General features: G+C 39.3%; 1 protein-coding gene across 1 annotated transcript in view; it reads left to right on the top strand.

The window, feature by feature from the left end:
- The window catches only part of grm7 (glutamate metabotropic receptor 7), a 152,822-nt gene that overhangs the window by 93,560 nt on the left and 38,487 nt on the right, over positions 1-20,775 (top strand). The window contains exons 5-7 of the mRNA XM_062987165.1: positions 2,877-3,019; positions 12,223-12,418; positions 17,115-17,254. Coding sequence (XP_062843235.1) covers positions 2,877-3,019; positions 12,223-12,418; positions 17,115-17,254 — 479 coding nt within the window. The remainder of the gene's footprint in view (positions 1-2,876; positions 3,020-12,222; positions 12,419-17,114; positions 17,255-20,775) is intronic.

The following is a 20,775-nucleotide window of genomic DNA, read 5'->3' as shown; positions in this document are numbered from 1 at the left end:
CACTCTTTTACTCGTAGGAAGTAGCACTTTATTAAGAATTGCCTTTGAATGGTATTTCAAAAGCCAGAGCAATGACCAGATCTGACGTAGGCAGACCAGTCCCACTACTGGTTTAATGTGAACAGAACACATGGCCCACACCACCAAACACAAAGTATATCCTGTAAACGCTTACTCATAAACCTAACATAAAAATGCACTTTTTACATACAAGCAAACCACTTTAATAACCACAAATTACACTTTTTATCCACTAAAATTGCATCAACCGTGGCCGTACGGCATCATGAGATCCGTCCTGCCCCGGCTGATGATGCACGCAGGGAAACACCCCCCCTCATGCTTTACTACAATGCTGGACCAGCTGGTCGCCACAATATTATTATATTATAATATATTATAAATAATTACACTTTTTAACCACTAAAAGTGCATCGGCTGTGGCTGCACAGCATTGTGGGATCTGTCCCCCCCAACTTACTACAATGGTGGTCCAGTCAGTCGGCACAATATTATTATATTACACCGATGAGGCATAACATTATGACCATCTTCCTAATACGTATCTTCCTTTTGCTGCCAAAACAGCCCCGACTCGTCGAGGCATGGAGTCTGACACCATCTATCAGAACCAGCATTAACTTCTTCAGCAGTTTGAGCTACAGTAGCTCGTCTGTTGGATCGGACCACACGAGCCAGGCTTCGCTCCCCACGTGCATCAATGAGCCTTGGCCACCCATGATCCTGTCGCCGGTTTACCACTGTTCCTTCCTTGGAGCACTTTTGATAGATACTGACCACTGCAGACCGGGAACACCCCACAAGAGCTGCAGTTCTGGAGATGCTCTGACCCAGTCGCCCTTGTCAAACTCACTCAAATCCTCACGCTCGTCCATTTTTCCTGCTTCTAACATCAACTTTGAGGATAAAATGTTCACTTGCTGCCTAATATACCCCCCCCACTAACAGGTGCCGTGATGAAGAGATAATCAGTGTTATTCACTTCACCTGTCAGTGGTCATAATGTTACGCCTAGTTGGTCTATATTAAACCTATTAAATTTAAATGATGTTTTCTATTTGTTTACTTATATTTATTTATTTTATGTTATTTATTTGATTTATTTATTACTTTTTTATGCCACTTTCTTTTTGTTTTTGCCCTCTCTAAGGGACATCATGTCACAAAATAAATATATTTCCTTAAGAAAATTCCTTTGCTGTAGATAAAATCTGTCATGAAGCAAGTGAGAAAATGTAATACCAGTAGATTCCTATTAATGTCTGAGTAAACACGTCCCAAAATGGAACCATTTACGATCTATTTTAATGATGATTTTGTTTTTGTAACCAGCGATGCCCTGTGTGGGTGTCACTAGCGAAAGCAGCCTCCCAGTTGCTAGGAGAAGGACGTTTGATATCCTCAGCAGAAGCTGCTAAGAGCGCGTTGTGTAGGAGTGCCAGATATGCCCAGCGCTGGCATTGTGCGGTGCTGAGACTGTAGCACGGGGTCGAATTCGTGTTGCTTTTCTGTACTGAAGCTGGAGACGTGCTCTCGGCGCCGCTGGTGCACAAGTGTTGCTGATAATCCATATCAGCTTTGAATTTTCTACACTTATTTCTCAAACTGAAGCGAACTGGGGCTGAAGTTGCGGCCTTCGCAGTTTACAGAACACGGACAGAAACGGGTTCGGACCTGGTGTAGAGAACAGTGATGCAACCGTGCGGGCTGAGATCCTGAGATTTAATGATGTAATGATTTTTTAGTCGTACCTGCAGACAAGCACTACTTCAGAGTTTACTTAAAGTTTAGAGGCTTTGTAGAAACACTGAGTAATGTGTTTATAAGCAATCACACACAGTTTTAAATCACAGAACGCAATCAGTGTTTTAGTAAACCTGCACAGAAGCATAATGAGGATTAGCCATCTGTTTATAGCAGAGCTCTTTGGAATCTGAGGTTTGTACGGATTTGGTGACGTAAAATTAGTGATACTCAGATTAAAATCAATTTAAACTAGCAGTAAGAACTAGGGCTGTAACGATGCACCACAAAACATATAAAAATCGATTCACATGTGTAACGATTCAAATCGGTTTACATGTATAATTAATCGATATTCACTTTAAACAGCAGAGGGCTCTATTCACCTCACCTGGTTGACGTCAATACAGGGTTGCCAGGTTTGGAATTTTCCAGGCAAATTTATTTATGTGAGGATACTTTCTTTATTTGTATTATTCATTTATTTATTTAATGTGGGATTTGTTTTAAAATTAAAAAATTTTTTTTACACAAAAAGGGAATGTGCCGCATTGTTTTGCATAGTTTGTACCTACCTCACAAATAAAAGGGCATTCATTATTTAGATAAATAAAAGATAAGCAGAAATACAGTATTTTATTTTATTTTTTAAGAGAAATAATAAATAAATAAATAAATACATTTTTAATTTGTCTTCAATTTAATTTTGTTTTAAAAATCGGGAAAAAATCGTATCGTGAACCCAGTATCATGAATCGCATCGCATCGTGGGTATCGTTACATCCCTAGCATCCCTAGTAAGAAGTTTACACCTTCAAGGTTTTTCCTGAAAAGAGGTAAATTTGTATATACTGAAATAGTATATTCAGTGTGGAGTGTTTATATTGCAGTAATAAATAAATGCAACTCCTAATTAATAAGCACCACATATTGTTAGTCATTAGTGCTGGATTTATTACTGGATTGGATATTACAAAACTGTAAATCATGAATAATAGACACATACACCAGAAGGCCAAAAGTATTTAGACACCTGACCATGAGCTTGTTGGATGTCCTATTTCAAATACAAATGCTATTAAAATGTAATCAACCGGTGATGTGTGTTTTAGGTTTTGATGCCTACTTTACATCCCGGACCCTGGAGAACAACAGGAGAAACGTGTGGTTTGCTGAGTACTGGGAGGAGAACTTCAACTGCAAACTCATGAGCTCCTCCAAGAAAGAGGACACCAACAGAAAGTGTACAGGTATGGTGCATCGTTCATCACTTTGTCTTGGCTCGTGACACTTGAATAAAAAATCCTGGTATAGATGTATTTAATAACACACATATCGCTATGTAGAGTATATTTCCAACAATCTGTCTTTGTGTTACGTTTCTGTACAACTTTTATAACTGAAGAACATTTTAGTGACAGATAAACACTAATAGTGGTGCACGGCACAAATAGCTTCACCAGGTTCCTCACAATGTTTTGTCTGACAACCGACACTGACAGTTACAGAACAGAATGAAGGATCCTTGAGTTTTCTTTTCTTTATTTATTTTTCATTATTTTCATTATTTTTTCCTGCTGTCTCCTGTCTCGCCATCAAGGCTCGCTGCTTTTATTCTGTTATAAAAACATCCCAACAAGAAGCAGCTCAGTTGCTGAAATGAAGCCTTCAGTTATATAATGAGCCCAACTCATCCAATCACTTTTATTTAAGGCTGACTTATTTCCACAAAGCCCAGTACCATACAAGTGTGAATCATAACGACTACTGTAACGCCAAAAAACCAGATAAATCAGTTACAGGTGAGGATATTATGATTGGGTATAAAAGGAGGACCCACCAAAACCACAGTGTTTTCAAGAAAATATATATTATGGCTCATTACTTTGGGCAAAATTTCATTGGAGAATTGTCAGTTCAAAAATATTGATTGCAAATAATTTAGATCTTTCACCATCTACCATACATAATATTGTGAAAAGATCTGGACAAATGTCAATCTGTTAAGGGCAAAGCTGTTGACATACATACATACTTCTGTGATAAATATAGCCACATGGACTCAGGAGTACCTCGGGAAATCGTTTTCACTTAACACAGTCAACCGCTGCATTAACCTGAAAATCAGAAATGCAACATGAAAATTTATTACACTAAAAGAAAACCATGCATCAATTCTACGCAGAGTTCTCTAGGTCCAGGCTCATTTCAGATTGACCGAAAGAAAATACAAACGTGCGTTGTGGTCAGAAACATATACTGCCATCAAGTCAACTTCGTTTTCCAGAAAGTTTAAGGTTATTTCAGCAAGACAATCCAAGGTCTCATTCTGCACATGGTACAACAACATAGCTTAATAGATACAGTGGGTGTGTGTGTGTGTGTGTGTGTGCTGGACTGGCCTGCCTGCAGTCCAGATCTGTCACCTGTTAACAATATATAAAGCATCATGAAGAGAAAAAACTGATAACAGAGACTTGTATCAAGCAAGGATGAACAACAATTCCAATCAACAATTATACTGCAATTATTAATATTTAGAATTTTGTATTATTTATTTATTTATTTTATTTATTAATGATTTTATGAGTATTGCTGTCATCAAATTCTAAATGTATTTATATTTACGAACAGTTAAGGTGGTCAGTATAAATATTAGAAATCTTTTCTTAAGGGTATAAGAGAATTAACAGGTCACAGATTTTTGTTTTTATTGCATTTTGCAAACTGTCCAAATTATTATATTCATTTTTATTAAAATTAAAAATTTGCCTCTTTAAAAGAAAAGCTGTCACAAGGTTTGATGGTTGTGAAGCTTTGTTATAGTGTCCCGTTTACGAGCAGAGATGGGTCAGAGAGATTTCTGTTCTGGATTTGGCACAGGAAAGATCCTGCTGTGTGTCAGCTGGCGATGCCAAATGTACCTCGGCTTTGTAGACTTGCCGGGAGTGGCCCATCAGTGTGAGTCCCAATTTCCTCACATCAAGAGATCAAGTCTCCTGACATGATGGATAGCACATGCTGCTGTCGCCGGGATAACACCATGTGCTCGGGGGCATGAGCGACCCTGCTCCAGTTAAGCTGCTACAGCAAAGTGAAAGCAGAAAGCTGCTACAGACGTATCGGATTAATGCTAACGTGTATGATAACGCTAAACAGGTCACGCTAACGTGCAACGACTGGAAGCGGCGTAGCTAAATTTAGGGAGAAAAAATTACATTTACACTAACAGCATTAGGCAGATGCTTTTATTCTAAGTGACTTACAATTATCACTGTATACAATTCAAGCAATTAAAGCTTAAGGGCCTTTCTCAGGGGCCCAGCAGCAGTGACAATTGTCCAATACCTCAACTAGCTGAGCAACCACTGCCCAAAAATGTAGATCTACATTTCACATCTTGATGTATTTTCTTTAATCAGCAGAAAGCCTGTTGACCCAGAGCTTCTTGAGTTTAAATCTCACCTCAGGATACGGTATTTGTGAACTTTAGCATGTTCACCTGTATTTTAATGGGTTTCCGAAGTAAACAATGTATGTATATATATATATATACTGTCTGAGTCACTGTATAGAGCAAAATTACTTCCAATAGTTTTCTCATGTTAGTTGTAGTGATAGCTCAGCGGTTAAGGTATTATACTAATAATCAGAAGGTTGCCAGCTCAAGCCCTACCGCTGCCAATTTGCCACTGTTGGGCCCCTGAGCAAGGGCCTTCACCTCAGTTGCTTGAATTGTAATTAGTGATCATTCACTCATTCACTTTCTTAACCACTTATCTAATTAGGAGGGAGGGGGGATTGGTGCTGGAGCCTATCCCAGCTTTTCAATGGGTGCAAGGCACACAGTAACACCCTGGATGGGGCGCCAGTCCATCGCAGGGCAGACACACATACATACATACATACACACATACACACACACACACCCATGCACCTATAGGGCAATTCAGTGTCCCCAATTAACCTGACTGCATGTTTTTGGACTGTGGGAGGAAACCAGAGCTTCCGGAGGAAACCCACGCAGACACGGGGAGAACATGCAAACTCCGCACAGAAAGGACCCGCACCGCCCGGCCTGGGGATCGAACCTAGGACCTTCTGGCTGTGAGGCGACAGTGCTACCCACCAAGCCACCATGCCTATTTAGTGATAATTGTCAGAATTCTGTAAATGTAAACATGAATATGTTAAAACAGGTAAAAGGAAGTTGGGTAGTTGGTAGGAAGTTTTGGAGAACTCACTTTAGCTGCCAGTTTTTTAGTCTCAACTCGATTGTGGCTGTTTTACATTTTTCAGCACTGAAAGGAACCAGAGCTTCAGCCAAAAGACATTACTTGGGTATTTGAGAGGAGCAGAAGCTATTAAGAGAGGCAGATTTGAAGTGATGAATTTGAAGATTTCTATATAATTATAAGGTGCATGGTTCATTTCGCGCTTGGCTTGTTTGCTGCTCCTCCTCGCTAATAAAAGGAAACACGATTATTGAGAAGAGTATTTACAGACTGTAGATTTGGCTTTTTCCTTTTTTTAAGCTTTCTGCTACTCGGTTTTCGTCGTCGTTCTCACTGTGGTGTTTTAAACACAATTAAAAGACGGTTTCATGCAAAATTCATTAATAACCATCTGTAGGTGCTCTGAGCTGTTTCACATAATTGTGCTCTAAACTAATATCTGTTCTGTCCTGGCAAGTTATTCAAGTTTTTGTTGTTTAGGATGTACCATCAGTCTACAGGGGAGAAAGGGGTGTAATCATGTTATCTATTTGTTTACCTTCAAATTAGGGATTGATTAAACATCTTTAAGACTTTAGTTAAAATGTGAAAAATTATAAAATGCCTTTATATCACTGATAACAACAACAAAACAACAGTATGTTTTACTTTGTTTATATTGTTAAAAACACCATTCTCTTTGCAGAGTACGCTTTAGAATAAGTTTAGAATCTGCACATATTTTACAATAATATTAATTAGAAATAGTAATTCAGTTAGCAGCAAGTATACAATTAAATACTTTAAAGATGTAAGACCAGCTTTAAGCAACACAATATGTAAATAAATACACAAGTAATTTTAATGTAAATGACCACGTTTTGTCAGACTAGCTTTTATGTTACATGGATAATCCCATCCCACAAAATCCCATTAAACATTAAAATGTCAGGTTTTGCCAGATGAATACTAAACGTAGCTGCACTTGGAAAATAATTTAAAAGAAGTACATGTTAAAAGAATGAGACTAAGAAGGAGTAAATAAGCAAAAATAAAAAGGTGTTTTTCTAGGTTTCTGATGCAAGACTGATGCAATACAGATGCAAAAGACTCAGCTATTTTTGCTTTTTTTTCCCTTTGCATATCACATTTAAACTGAGTTGTGTTATAATAGTTTTTAGACTTTACAAAGGTTTAAAACCCTGCATGTAAAAAACAAAACAAAACAAAAAAACTACATGGCAAAAATGAGACTTACTCTTACTTTAAACACACTGTACCATCAAACATGGTCTGTTATATTTAAGAGCTTAGTGACTTTCCATTTATTGAATCTTTACCCTCCTAGAGCTAGAAGCAATTGCTTCAAGCCACAAAAGCTTACAGTATGTGACAGCAGAGGTCTAAAAGAGGTAGAACACATACTATATGTCTGTCTTTTGTAGTGGTACTTAATATTAAATTCTGAGCTGTCTTTGGAGGAACATCTGATACAAAAACTATTCATCAGGACTATCATACATTGGGCTTTCATGGCTAAGTAGACACACAGTCTTAAAATCATCATATGCAATACCTAATGTCATAGTGGTGGAAAGTACACTTCTATAGGTCTCTGTAAAAATAATATCCAAAGTGTTGAATTAAGCTTTAAAGAAGAACACTAGTCGAAATGCAGATAGATGGATGGATGGATAGATAGAGGTACAGTAGCTAGAGGTAGGTAGGTAGGTAGGTAGATAGATAGGTAGGTAGATAGATAGACAGACAGACAGACAGATAGATAGGATGCCCACAGTTACATTTGAGATAATTAAAAGTTCCCAAACTTTATTAAAAGCTCCTAAATCTAGTAAACAACCTTTTTCTTAGATGAGTAGAGGCTGTTATAGCAGGGTTGACAAATGGTCTTTTTATCTCTTCATGTGTTATACTTTACGTCAACACTATGAATAATACGCTGTGTCAAATTACGATTTACGAGCCGGTTTACCCAGGCGGCTGCATGAGCTGTAAAATATTGATATGTATAATGCCCGTCACTCAGTGTAACAGCATTCATAAACACTCCTAAGTATCGAAGTCTACCGAATTTTATATTGTGTTTTGGCACATGCATTTGTTTCGCAGACACGCTTTCACTGTTATCCATCAGCTGTGGGGGGAAAAAAAGGACATTTCTAATAAAAACTACTTGCATGCCTGTGTTTATTTATGGCACGTCAGAGAAATAAACCTGGTGGGTTTGTTACAGATGGCTGACAGGTCAGCATGGTCATACAAGCCAATAAATAAAAAGTCCAGCATGATCACTTCAAAAAGAGAAAGAACGTGGCATTGAATTGTAGATGGAATGGAGTAAAAAAAGAACAAACGGCTCCTTTTCATCCCGTTTGGACCTCGTTCAATTACTGTCAGTCTGCTCGACTTCATCTATTCACCATAATTACATGCTATGTTTATCTTCGTGACACAGATTCAAAGATCACTTCCATTTTTCGATGACGGCTTGTACTGCTTTGTCTCATTAGTACTGTGAGCGTGACTGCGTTTCTCCATATATTTGTGACAAGAAAACACCCCCGCCCTCACTCCTTACATTTACCATGAAAGCACTTACTTTCTTTCTTTTTTTCATCAAACATCAAAGCTTCTCTAAAACGAATCAAACCATTGAAATCTGATCTCTGATGGCATGTTAATCAGCATATACTGTATGTAGCACCATGTATGAAGCCTAATCGTCTTCCTTTTTGGGGGAGTGCCTCTCCTCCATTTCCTATTTTTCTCAATTAGAGCAACTACAGTCACTAATTAGGTTTGATAGGCCCGCTGGGTATTTGCGATATCAATAAAGCCGTGCTGCATCCAGCTCAACTCGGGATTCGCTTTTATTTTATGGACAGCTTGGCAGTTGCAAATTACCATGTAAGTGTGTTTGGGAGCAAATAAATTGAGGCAAAATTGCCTCAAGCTCTGAATAATAATTAGCAAATGGTTGCATTGTGGTGGGAATTACACAGTGTAGTTTAAATGGTTTTAAACTACACAATACCTACAAGTTAAGACAAGAAGTTACAGTTGAAGTCAGACGTATGCATATACAGCAGGGGTTTTTAACCTACTGTCCAGGGGTTTCATCCAAAGGAGACATGTTTGATTAGTCTCGCTGACCACGCCTGTTTAATGTTATCCAGTTTCAGTCTAAAAAAACGTAAAAATAGGGCTAACAGCGAAGATGAATTGGTGACAAAAGCAACGATCGCTGTTTTAGGACGTGGGTGTGTGTGTGTCTTTAAGAGAGGTGTATAGTGGGAGATGCTCTGTTCACAAATCTCTATAAGTGATTCAGGAGTCGATTCATCGATTTGTAAATTTCTCTTCTCAGTCATCTCACCGTCTACTGTTATTAATGAATGCTGCGGTTTTAAATAAACACCAGCTACTGAAACATTTTGTGTGACTCGCTTTCCTTACAGGTGGGACGCTTAATTCAACTGGCCATTGCCGCCGGGCGACAGCCAAGTCAGACTTGTTCTGCCCATGGAGCTAAAAGTTGAAAGCAGAGTATCCTGAACTAGTGAACTTAGTAACTGATGTACTTTTGCCTCTACTTGGCTCTGTGAAGTAAAATTTTCTGCTCTCGCTTACGATTTATGACTACGGCTGTATTATCTTTTTGAAGTAAATATTTTAAACAGCAAAGTTGCATCGCATTATATTATTTTTGCGAGGGTTTGGGGGGGGGGGTTGCTGAGGGTTGGGGGTTTGTGGGGGCGCAAGTTCGAGGTCGGCACACGAAAGGGGGTGCATGTCCAAAAAGGTTGAAAACCCCTGATATACAGTACTTTCCTCAGTGTATTGTTTATCTGCCACTTGACGTTTCATCAGGGCTAATATGAATCAGCGGGTATTTTTGGAAAAGATGACATTTAGCTAATACCTTATTTGCTGAATCATCCTGCCGGCATCATTTACTGAGTTTCAGTGACCAGATGAGCATCTTAAAGTGCTAATCTTGTTAGATGCTACTTTCAGGATGTGGTTCAGGATTCACCACAACACTTTCACTTGCACTTTGATAGCTCATCAGTGGGAGAATGCTGAGTTCAGAGGCAATGAGTAGGTCAGCAGGCATATGCTTAAAGGAAGTTCCTTTGATGTGAGCCGGCTAGTGTAACTCGCCAAAGAGACGGTGGACTTTGAAGGGCAAGCGCTGTCAGAGGAGTAATACAGCACCACTAATTTGCAGGAGATTGGATAGAAAATTGGACAAGTTCTCTTTTTGTCCCTGAAGATTAGAGACAGACGAGAGAGGTTAAAGGAACAGACAGAAGAATGACAGAGATCTTACTTTTGGAATAAATTAAATAAAAGGGTTTTGGTGTGTTTTATGAAAAATTTTGGGTTGAAATTTAAAGTTTTTATGCTCCTTGTTTAATACTTGGTTGAGATCAGTTTGAAATTAATGTTGCACAAATATAGTACTTAAGGTAGCTCCTTTTCTGTTCTGACCATCTTGTAAACCTGCTTAGTGGTGATCATGTTCCTTTATGAGATTTTTTAGCAGTTTCAGTTAATAGAACAATCAGTCAATTGGAGTTCTTTATTATTCAGTTCAGTCTGTGATAAAGTCCTTACTGAGTTCTGGACATTTTTGGACATTTTGCAAGGTCTCCGTCACATCTAGCAGGAACAGCATTGTTGGCACAGCAGTCTCAACTTGCAGTTGTAAGACTCGGGTGGGTAAACAAATTCCAAAAGCCTGAATGGGTCTCTTTTTTTTCCTCTTTCTTAGGTGTCCAGGCTTCTCATCTATGGGTGGCTTCTGGCCAGACCAAGGCTTTCATCAGTTGTGGCTTGGTGATGGTGCTGACTGACTTGTTGATTGCCAATCATTGCTTATAAATAGCATTCAATAATATGATGCTACCATCACTATATTTTACAGTGGTGTGCCTTGATAAATGTATGTTTTTGCTGGAGCGTCTTCTAAGCAATGTTACCAAAGTAAAGGCAGTTTCCCCAATTTTCCACCCAGTCTAATTGTTGTCAAGCTGAGAAGAGCTGAGGCCATAGTGTCCCGCCCCTTCAACCCTTTGCCACATAGTCGGCGGCCACATCTTGTACGCCCTGTTTATTTTGCATTCTAGGTGTTTTCAGTTTTCCTCTGGGTTTTGTCTCTGCAGCTGGGTAAGCAGAGTCGAGGCTCAGCTGTACCACGGCGAGTCATGCTCAACTCCCACTGGATGCAATTTGCAATGATCTGAATTTTTTTCCTTCCTCAGTAGGAGACTGGATGGTCATGGGGCTTAACTTCATGCATTCTAATTTAAAGTTGTTTAAAAATGTGGTGTCAGACTTCACACGTGTGCGGCCGGCCTGAACGGTGTTTTATACGGCGCAGTGATGACCTACTTAGAAATATTTAGAGACGACTATAAAGAAAAGAGACAAAACTTGTTTTAATAGAATCTGTGATGCTCAAGGCTGACCTAGAAGGAAATATTAAAAATCGTTATAACAAATAGATGACGGGGAATCATGCTGTGAGAAAAGTGCTTTTGTGACTAACACAAAGAGTCTCGGCCTTGCCGTCGCCCTGGGTAAAAAGAAGAGCACAGCTTGGAAAGATTAAAAGCATTTTAATTGAGACTTGATAAGCCTCAACATTTTCTCCGCTCCTTTTGATCGTATGTCACAGATAACAGCTCGAGTCTACTGTGTATTAACACTTTAGATCTTGTGATGTGTTACACCAGCTGAATCTTACTAAATATATCAATCTTTCGAAAGACTGTGGTCACATCATTTCTTCATATTCTGAAATAGATAATGAGTATTTTTATGGAGTGAAATGATTAACACACTTCTTTCTGGCGCCCAGGTGGCGCAGCAGGACACTACGCTATCACACCCCATTTCGAATCTTGGCTCTGCTGGGAGCCATCTAGCGGGCACAGAGACAGGCCACCGAGTCTGCTGTGGGGAAAAAGACTGGAATAAGTGGGCAGGGTCTTCAAACGCTGTGCAAAGACCCTGGTTAACAGACCGAGGCGCTTGTGCAGAAGTGGCAAGGGCAAAAAAGAAAGGGTTGAGGGTCATCCATCCATCCATCCATCCATCCGTTCAACCATCCCAGAAATTCCAGAAATCCCTTCCTCAGACAAAGCCAATCATGTCTGTATGTAGACTCTTGACTGACCGATAGCACCTCTTTTATTTTTTCCATCTTCCAGGCCAGGAGCGGATTGGGATCGACTCCAAGTATGAGCAGGAAGGGAAGGTGCAGTTTGTGATCGATGCCGTTTACTCCATGGCCCATGCACTGCACAACATGCACAAAGATCTGTGTCCTGACCAGTCGGGGGTTTGTGCCGAGATGGAAGCGGCCGGCGGCAAGAAGTTACTTAAATACGTCCGTAACATCAACTTCAACGGTGAGTACGTTTTCACAGTACTGTATATTTTCACAATATTGATTAAGAAATAATAATTTTACCAATTCATTAAGCAAATTTATTTTTAAGGATTTAAGGTCTCTGTGGTTTTACATGTGTCCTTTCTTTTTCAGTCCTTACTCTTCTTTTAATGGTATTATCTGCTGACACGATCTTAGTAGTACTTTGGCTTTGGCTTTTACTTCAGAATGAGACTTTCGACAGGGGTGTGTTAAAAGGGGAGCATCATTTTATGGATCCTCTGTGGATAGCAAACATATTTTAATGGAAGGAAAATAGTCTGGAACGACCTGTGCTTTTAGAAATCAAGACTTCGTTCCTTTTGCTCAGGTCTGTACTTAATTATAAACCTGCCAAAAACAGACTTAATAACCTCCTGTCATGGTCACTGTAATATTCTTTCTGTTGGTCTTACTGCTAAAACAGTGGTCACCTTACAGGTTTGAACAGCTCGAGATGTAGCACTCTAATAATTGACCTCTCCAATTAATCAATTTGGTTAAATTAATTAAATTAGACATAAAAAAATCACACACACTTTTGTGCCCACATTAATCCTTGGAACTTTTACGGCTATGTTTTGGTCCATCTTCTTGTTCCTGACCATATACTTCACCTAAAATGGATGGATGGTTGGACGGATGGACGGACGGAAGGATGGATGGATTGCTGATTTGGGTGGATGGATAGATGGATGGGTGGGTGGGTATGGGATTTGGGTGGATGGATGGATGGATTGATGAAGAATAAACAGGCAATATTAAACTGACATCAGCAATCATAAATCCTCAAATCTATTTTTTTTGGCTATTTTATTTTTTTTATAATTAATTTTACATCAGCACCAGTAATTGGTTCAGGTTGAAACAGTTGTAGTAGTGTGGCTTTCCTCTCTTGCATCATTTCACATCATTTCTCAGGGATGGACTATAATTTATTGCTATCAGAAACTATAAATCCTTCTCTGCTCTCACCACCCAAGGAGTCCCACAGGGTTCTGTTATCAGACCATTTACTTTTACGGTCTGGATGCTTCGTCTGAACCGTATATTTTGCCATCATGGCCTTAGTGTTTACTGACAGTGAATGACATTAAACTCTAAATCAGCACTTAGTTCTTTTACCGCCTTTATTATTAGCAATTATTTTTTTTCGTTCACCTTTGGGCTGTATTTCATGGGCAATTAAACCCTAATCCAAAACTCTTTCGTCTCAGCACTTTTTATATAAAGTTTGTTTTAGACACAAACAGAACAGCTTTTATCTTCCTAAACTGCTGTGTCACTGATGAGAGAGATTTTATTACTATCAGCTATCAAAAATCTTGCTCTACCGTCATTACTCAGGTTTTGTTCTTGGTCCGGTCCTGATTACAGCCTATATGCACTGTTCAGGGAACATTACACTAAAGAAGAACTATATTTACTCACATTCATTTGAATTGTTTATTATAAATGCATTAGATTATACATGCATTTAAGTGCCATCACAAGATGCACAGAATACAATACATATCTAAATGAATTCATTATCTTATTCATTCATTCAGGGCGGCACGGTGGCTTAGTGGGTAGCACTGCCACCTCACAGCAAGAAGGTCCTGGATTTGTGTCTGCGTGGGTTTTCTCTGGGAGCTTCCTCCCACAGTCCAAAGACATGCAGTCAGGTTAACTGTAGACACTGAATTGCCCTATAAGTGAATGGGTGTGTGTATGTATATGTGCCTTGCACCCATTGAAAAGCTGGGATAGGCTTCAGCACCCCCCGCGACCCTAACTGGACATGAATGAATGAATATTTATTCATTGTCTGTTTTACCACTGCTTTATCGTATACAGGGGCATGGTCAGTGTAATTTGCTGGGCAAATAGGAGGAAACACCCTGGACAGGTTGCCAGTCGCTCACAGGGCAAAATGAATAAAGCCAGTTGTTGGTTTATTATGTAATACCTACTTTTGGTAAACTTGGAACTCTGTCTTTATAAAAAGGTTTGACCTGGCATGTAAACCAAGCCTTAAAGATAAAACATTGTGGCATAGTCTTAGCCATCTGGTTTTCCAGGCTGACCAGTATCCAAAACTTTGCTAAAACCATCAAACCAGACTGCTCTGTCCAGCTGGGATCTCCAATTGTTTTCACATTGATGGTCTAGACCCACAGTTTGAGTCTATATCCAGTGGAAACATCAGCCTAGTCTAAATTAAGCTTTCTGGGTTTCTGAATGAGCATTAGCTCTGGCACTAAGTCAGTGGAGAGGTGGTGTTTGTGACATTCGCAGGGCCCGAGGGCTTAACGTGAACACAAAACACTGACCAAAGTGGACACTCAAACCCTGGAGAGTTTTTCGTCTTTACCTCACAGTCATGAGGTGGGACAAGAGAAGGGAAGGAGACCAGACCGGGTCCTCTCATGTTGTTTGGGAGTGGAGTTGGTGCTGTAGGTACCTGTCATGCTTTTTCTTCACCTCCAGCACTTTCGGCCTCCTGCTGATAAGCTGCCAGTCCAGAAAGCTTGATGTACTCGGTGTCTTTTAGCTTGGTATGCATGGAGCCAACGCTGCCCCTGGCAAATCTCGTTTGTATCGTGTCAGTCGGTGTCGGAAGTCGAAGTGCTGAACTTGTGCTGCTGATGATGATACAGGTTTGTTTTTTCTGCAAACAGTGAGAGTGACTTTATTTATCAATATTTTTGGCTTTTGCCAATATAGTGTATTTCTCAAACAATGTTTTATTTTAAATACCATTAGAAAACCATCTAGTACATTTTATGCCATGTATTATTGACAGGTTCTGCTTTGTATTTAGATCTACGGTATATGTGGTAAAAAAAAAATCCCGATCACACAATTCCGCTGCTTTCTACCCAAATTATACTCTCTCAGACAGCGAGACGTGAATGCCTCTCTCTCACAGCAATCATCCTGCTAGGCTGCACGTCAAACTGCTCGCGATGTCCCGCGTAAGCAGGCTAGTTAGCAAGATGTTTTGAACGGCTTTGAAGCTGCAATTCAGCTCCATGATTACTGAGATTTAATGGATCTGGGGAACAGGACTTATCTCCTCGCTCTCTGTGTATAACACTGAATCTTGTCACTCTTTGTGAGAAGTGAGTTACTACAGGCGTATATCTTCCCATCCCGCCGAAACTGCGGCAGGTGGCACTACGGCACGAGGATAATGAAGTGCAAAAATCTCAGCAGCAGATTGTACGGCTCTTATAGCTTAAATGTGGCACAGCGATGCTATTCTTGTGTAGCACCTCAGAATCACGCTTTATTCTCTTCTGAGACCCCCCCCCCCTATTCTTTTTTATTTTTTACTGTACATTTTAAATAGCTTAAAGATTTTAAAGGAACATTTTAAAGGAATCTTTATTATTCACCAAGTAGCAGATGTAAAAGGAAATTATTTTTGTGCAGGTGTCAACATATAAACATTTAATTAAATAATATAAAAAAGATATACTATATATAACCATAGGATAAACAATAGAACAGCGACATAAACAGTACAGCATCAGACAAAGTGTGCAATGAAGATGTACAATACAGTACACTGACAGACTTCAAGTAATAATTGTGCTATGGAAATTATTTCAAGTAGAAAATTTTGCCGCATTAGATTTTAATAATAATACAAAAGTTTGTGAACCCTTTGAAATAATCTAAATTCTGTACTTTTTATTTATTGATAAGGGATATTTAACAAGACAATCCATTGTGCCTAAACTAATAACTGCCTACATTAATAAACAGTCCAGGCTAAAGAGTTTGTGATACACACACATTCACACTTGAAGCAATTTTTAATTGGTCTGACTGCATGTCTTTGGACTTGTGGGAGGAAATCAGAGCGCCCAGAGGAAACCCCACAGAAAGAACCCTGGCTGCCTGGCCGAGGAATCGAAACCATGGCTTTTTTGCTGTGAGTCAACTGCGCTACCCACTGTGCCAACCTCAACATGTCCATACTGATTAGTATTATTACCAGAGTGATTCTAAAGTGAAGTCAGGGGCTTAAAAAACCTTGCTAACAGCCTTGTAGTCATATTTGTGTGGATTTAAGCATAAGAATAGCATCAGTATTCTGTTAGATAATCCAACCATAAGGCAATTTTAGCTTTTTGGCCATTGCAGCCAGTTTCTTAATTTAAAAATGTCCTGGAACGTAATTCACCAGAATTTTGGTTGTCAAACAGCCCCCAAACCCTGAACTATATGCAGCAGTCCTCCAACATATCCAAAAGCAGGGTTTAGTAGCATTTCTTGTTAATAATTTTCTTGGTTTGCCCCCCAAAACCCAAACCATCCAACAGTAAGGATTAGTAGCGTTCTCATTAATCATCTTCTTGGTTTGCCGGCAGTCCTCCAACATATCCAACAGTAAGGATTATAGTATTTTTTATTAATCATCTTGGGTGTTTATTGACGAAAAGTCATATTTGGGTCTCTTCTGATTTGTTCTAGGGTTATCTAGCACATTCCAGGTTGCTTTTGGGTTTAGATAAAAAAAAAAAATGTATTTAGACACTCCATGTTGGAATTAAGGTAGAGTCTCCTTCTAGTTTTGGTGACTTTGTCTTTATTGAAATACTGCACCACAGTTACACTATAATTCAACAAATCACATTATTCAAACCCAAAGTGTAACAGTGTCTCATCTCTTATTATTTTAGGAAGCGCTGGAACATCTGTGACTTTCAACCAGAACGGCGATGCTCCGGGACGCTACGACCTTTTCCAGTACCAGTTAATTAATAACAGCTCTCCAGTGTACAAAGTGATCGGACAGTGGACCGAAACGCTCCAGCTCAACGTAAGTCGTTAAACTATATTTTATTCTCAGAAAGTCTTACATGGAAAGATTCCTTGAGTCACTGACTTGGTTCGAGCAGTAACTAACAAAGTTTTCATGCTAGAACCAAGAAAAACAACATCAGTCAATACCAGTCATAAATAAGCAATGACATTTTGCTCTCCTGATGGGGCCGAGCACTAAATAATTCACTTTAATTAGTCATAATATAGTGCATGTGTGGGAGCTTTGCAGTCTTTACTTAATACAGTCATTGGTGTCCGTTCTCCTCTGCTTATTTTAATTAAGCAAACACTTTAGGGTGGACTATAATCCTCAGAAAGCACTTATCAATTATTTTTATTGTACCATGAGACTCTCAAGCCAAATTGATTGATATGCACAGCTTAAGCATCACAGGTCATTTTGGGAGACAATTATATATACATATATATATATATATATATATATATATATATATATATATATTTCGATTCTCACGTGCCCACTGTTGGCACTTTTGGTGGTGGCCATTGGTCAGCATGGGCACCCTGACTGACCTATGGCTATGCAGCCCCATACGCAACAAACTGTGATGCACTGTGTATTCTGACACCTTTCTATCAGAACCAGCATTAACTTCTTCAGCAGTTTGAGCTACAGTAGCTCGTCTGTTGGATCGGACCACACAGGCCAGCCTTCGCTCCCCACGTGCATCAATGAGCCTTGGCTGCCCATGACCCTGTCACCGGTACTGACCAGATACTGACCACTGCAGACCAGGAACACACACATATATATATTTATATATATATATATATACTGTATATATATATATATATATATATATATACACATATACTGTATATATATATATACATATGTATACATATATATGTGTGTGTGTGTGTGTGTGTAGGCTGAACACCAGGCAAGAAACGTTACAGGTCGAAAGTTTTTAGTGTCATCTAGAACTGCAAATCAGACAAAATATCAACAAAACTCTTAAAGAAAGCTTGTGGGTTCTGAGACAAAATAAATAATAAAACACAAATTCAAAAATAAAACACAAATTCAAGAGAAAACACAAGACAATAACAAATCTCGAAATGAAAAGGAAGGTGCCGTAAATATAAATTATTCTTGATTGAAAATAGCAGCAAAACAATCACCTGGTGGTGGGACTGGAATATCTAACATTTCAGCTGGGTAGTGCAGTTCTGAGCAATTTAAATAGAGACTGAAGTGTTCAAACAGAACGTCTGACAGTCTAAAAATCTCGTGAGCTGCCTGATCAGCTGCCTCAATAGAGAGGATTCTAATAAGAGATCGAACTCATAAAGCAGATTATTTAGACGCACTACTTATACAGCGATGACACCGATTACGTCACCTCAGTTTTCGCCATTCAAACCGACCGGGCTGAGATCCCTCCGTGTACCGAAAACGGTTGAACTCTCCCCGACGAGCCCGAATTTACAAATACACAACACTTGAGTTGTGCCGCACTGAATGCTGGGATTGCCTTTACCGCCGAGGAAGCATCGGGCATTATTCAGTCAGATCGTCATTTAGAATTAAGGCACCTCAGTAGGAACATTTTAAGGAATCTAAGAACTTAGACATGCCTTCTTCTCAGGACAGTAGGATGACTAAATGGGCACAAGTTTTGTGGACTTTTTTTAGTGTTATGCCAAATTATGCAGCTTCTCTCTGCCCTTCCTGATGCTAACCCTAACCCTAACCCTCCTATTTCTGTCTTGGCTTGGGACAGCCGCCCTACCCACCCTGCCACTCAAACGGTTTAAAAATTTGACTATTCTTTATTTTTCCTGATGTAAATATTGCTTATGCAGTGTATTTAAAAAATGTCACACATTAAGAGCTCGTAGTTGTAAAGATCATTAATTACTGAGGAATTCTGCATGTCCCGCTTCCACCCCGCCTCACGTTATTGATCAGGCTCACTTCCGTACCAGCTCCAGGCAACCCTGTCATTCCGCTGACAGAGAACAGATGCTAGCGCATGTTCTTGTTTGCCTTCCTGTCAAATACAAATAGAGTGTAAATCTCCTATGCAACGCCGAGCGCCATAATGCATTTTAAATTGACTAAAATCTTTATTACTGTTATCAGATTAAGCCATGGCATCACATCGACAGGTGCTGTGGTGGATTCCTTCCTAGGATCAGATTAGTCCAGCTGCAGCTCGCGGAAAGCTGAGGCGGTTTAGAACCTGCAGAAATCGGGAGTAACACTTTTTATTCATTTATATTGTAGCTATCATCCTAGATTTTTGAAATACACCAAAAGTTTACTAGTAATGCATTCAGAACAGACGCGCCTATGCTTTGAATATTGGGAAATAGGAAATACAAACTGATGGAGTAGATTATGTTCTGTTGGTCCCGACAGAGCAGCCTCCGTACAGTTCTTTCATTTATAATTTCAGATTTATATGCAGTGTTTGTTTTCACAATGTGATGAACGTAAATTACATTACATCCACAAGCTTGTTTTAATACGTTAAACACACAGTTCTCTGCTTACATACAATTTCCATCCAGTGTGTTTGTCTTTAATCAAACATACATAGTTTGATTAAACGTTATACAGCAGAATCAAAGTGCCGGATTTGTAGCTACAGTAATTCTGATCTATTTCAGTTTGGGTTTGCAGATGAGCGAGGAGTAAATGTCTTTCATTTTGTTATTGTTGCTGTAGTTCTGGATTCATTATTCTAACCCATTATGTCCCACATATGTCTATATACATGGTTATATCGATATAAACCTTAATCACTGACCCTACCAATGACTGACCAGTCATAATAAGACCCCTAATATGACTGATGCAATATAGCACTGCTTTCTGGAGCTCTGGAAACACTCCACCTCTAGGCCCTGTGTCATATCATTATGTTTCTGCTACAACATGGCCAGTCTGTGTCTTATTTGGATGTCAAATGATGTTTTTACTAAAACGGAGGAAGTACTGGCATGTTTAACAAACCAGGGAGAGACATAATGACCACCAAACATTGGCTAAGATTGCTGCTTTAGATATATTATGCTACCAAAACGTGCTCAGCCCTTTTGGCATATTTAGTGTACACATAGAATGAGTTGGTCCCCAAATTGGTCCCCAAATTACTACCAAGTAATTCTGGAAGGTCAAATTCCATTTAAAAGCTAGCAAAAACACGACTAAGTCACATTTAAGTTACTAACTACACCCCAGTTGTGAATTCCATTCATCAGGGACACACAGCTCTCAAATATGCTGCTAGCGATCCTAGAGAAATGCCAAGACACGTTTAATCTGCGGAAACACAGAAAATAAATACATTTAATATTATGAGCATAAATTTAGTCCCTAAAACATTCTTATTTTTGGACGTCAGTTTGTCCCCAGGCCTTGTGGCAACACTAAAGCATTTTGCTTGCTTTCTGAGAATTTGTGCTCATGCAGAGTCACAGAGTAGAGAGAAAACAATCTTCTGTGAAGGATTAATGTTTTTTTGGATGTCATTGAGACACAGT

Source organism: Trichomycterus rosablanca, chromosome 24 (assembly GCF_030014385.1).
Source record: "Trichomycterus rosablanca isolate fTriRos1 chromosome 24, fTriRos1.hap1, whole genome shotgun sequence".
Lineage (NCBI taxonomy): Eukaryota > Metazoa > Chordata > Actinopteri > Siluriformes > Trichomycteridae > Trichomycterus > Trichomycterus rosablanca.
This window is presented reverse-complemented; position numbering and strand designations above follow the sequence as displayed.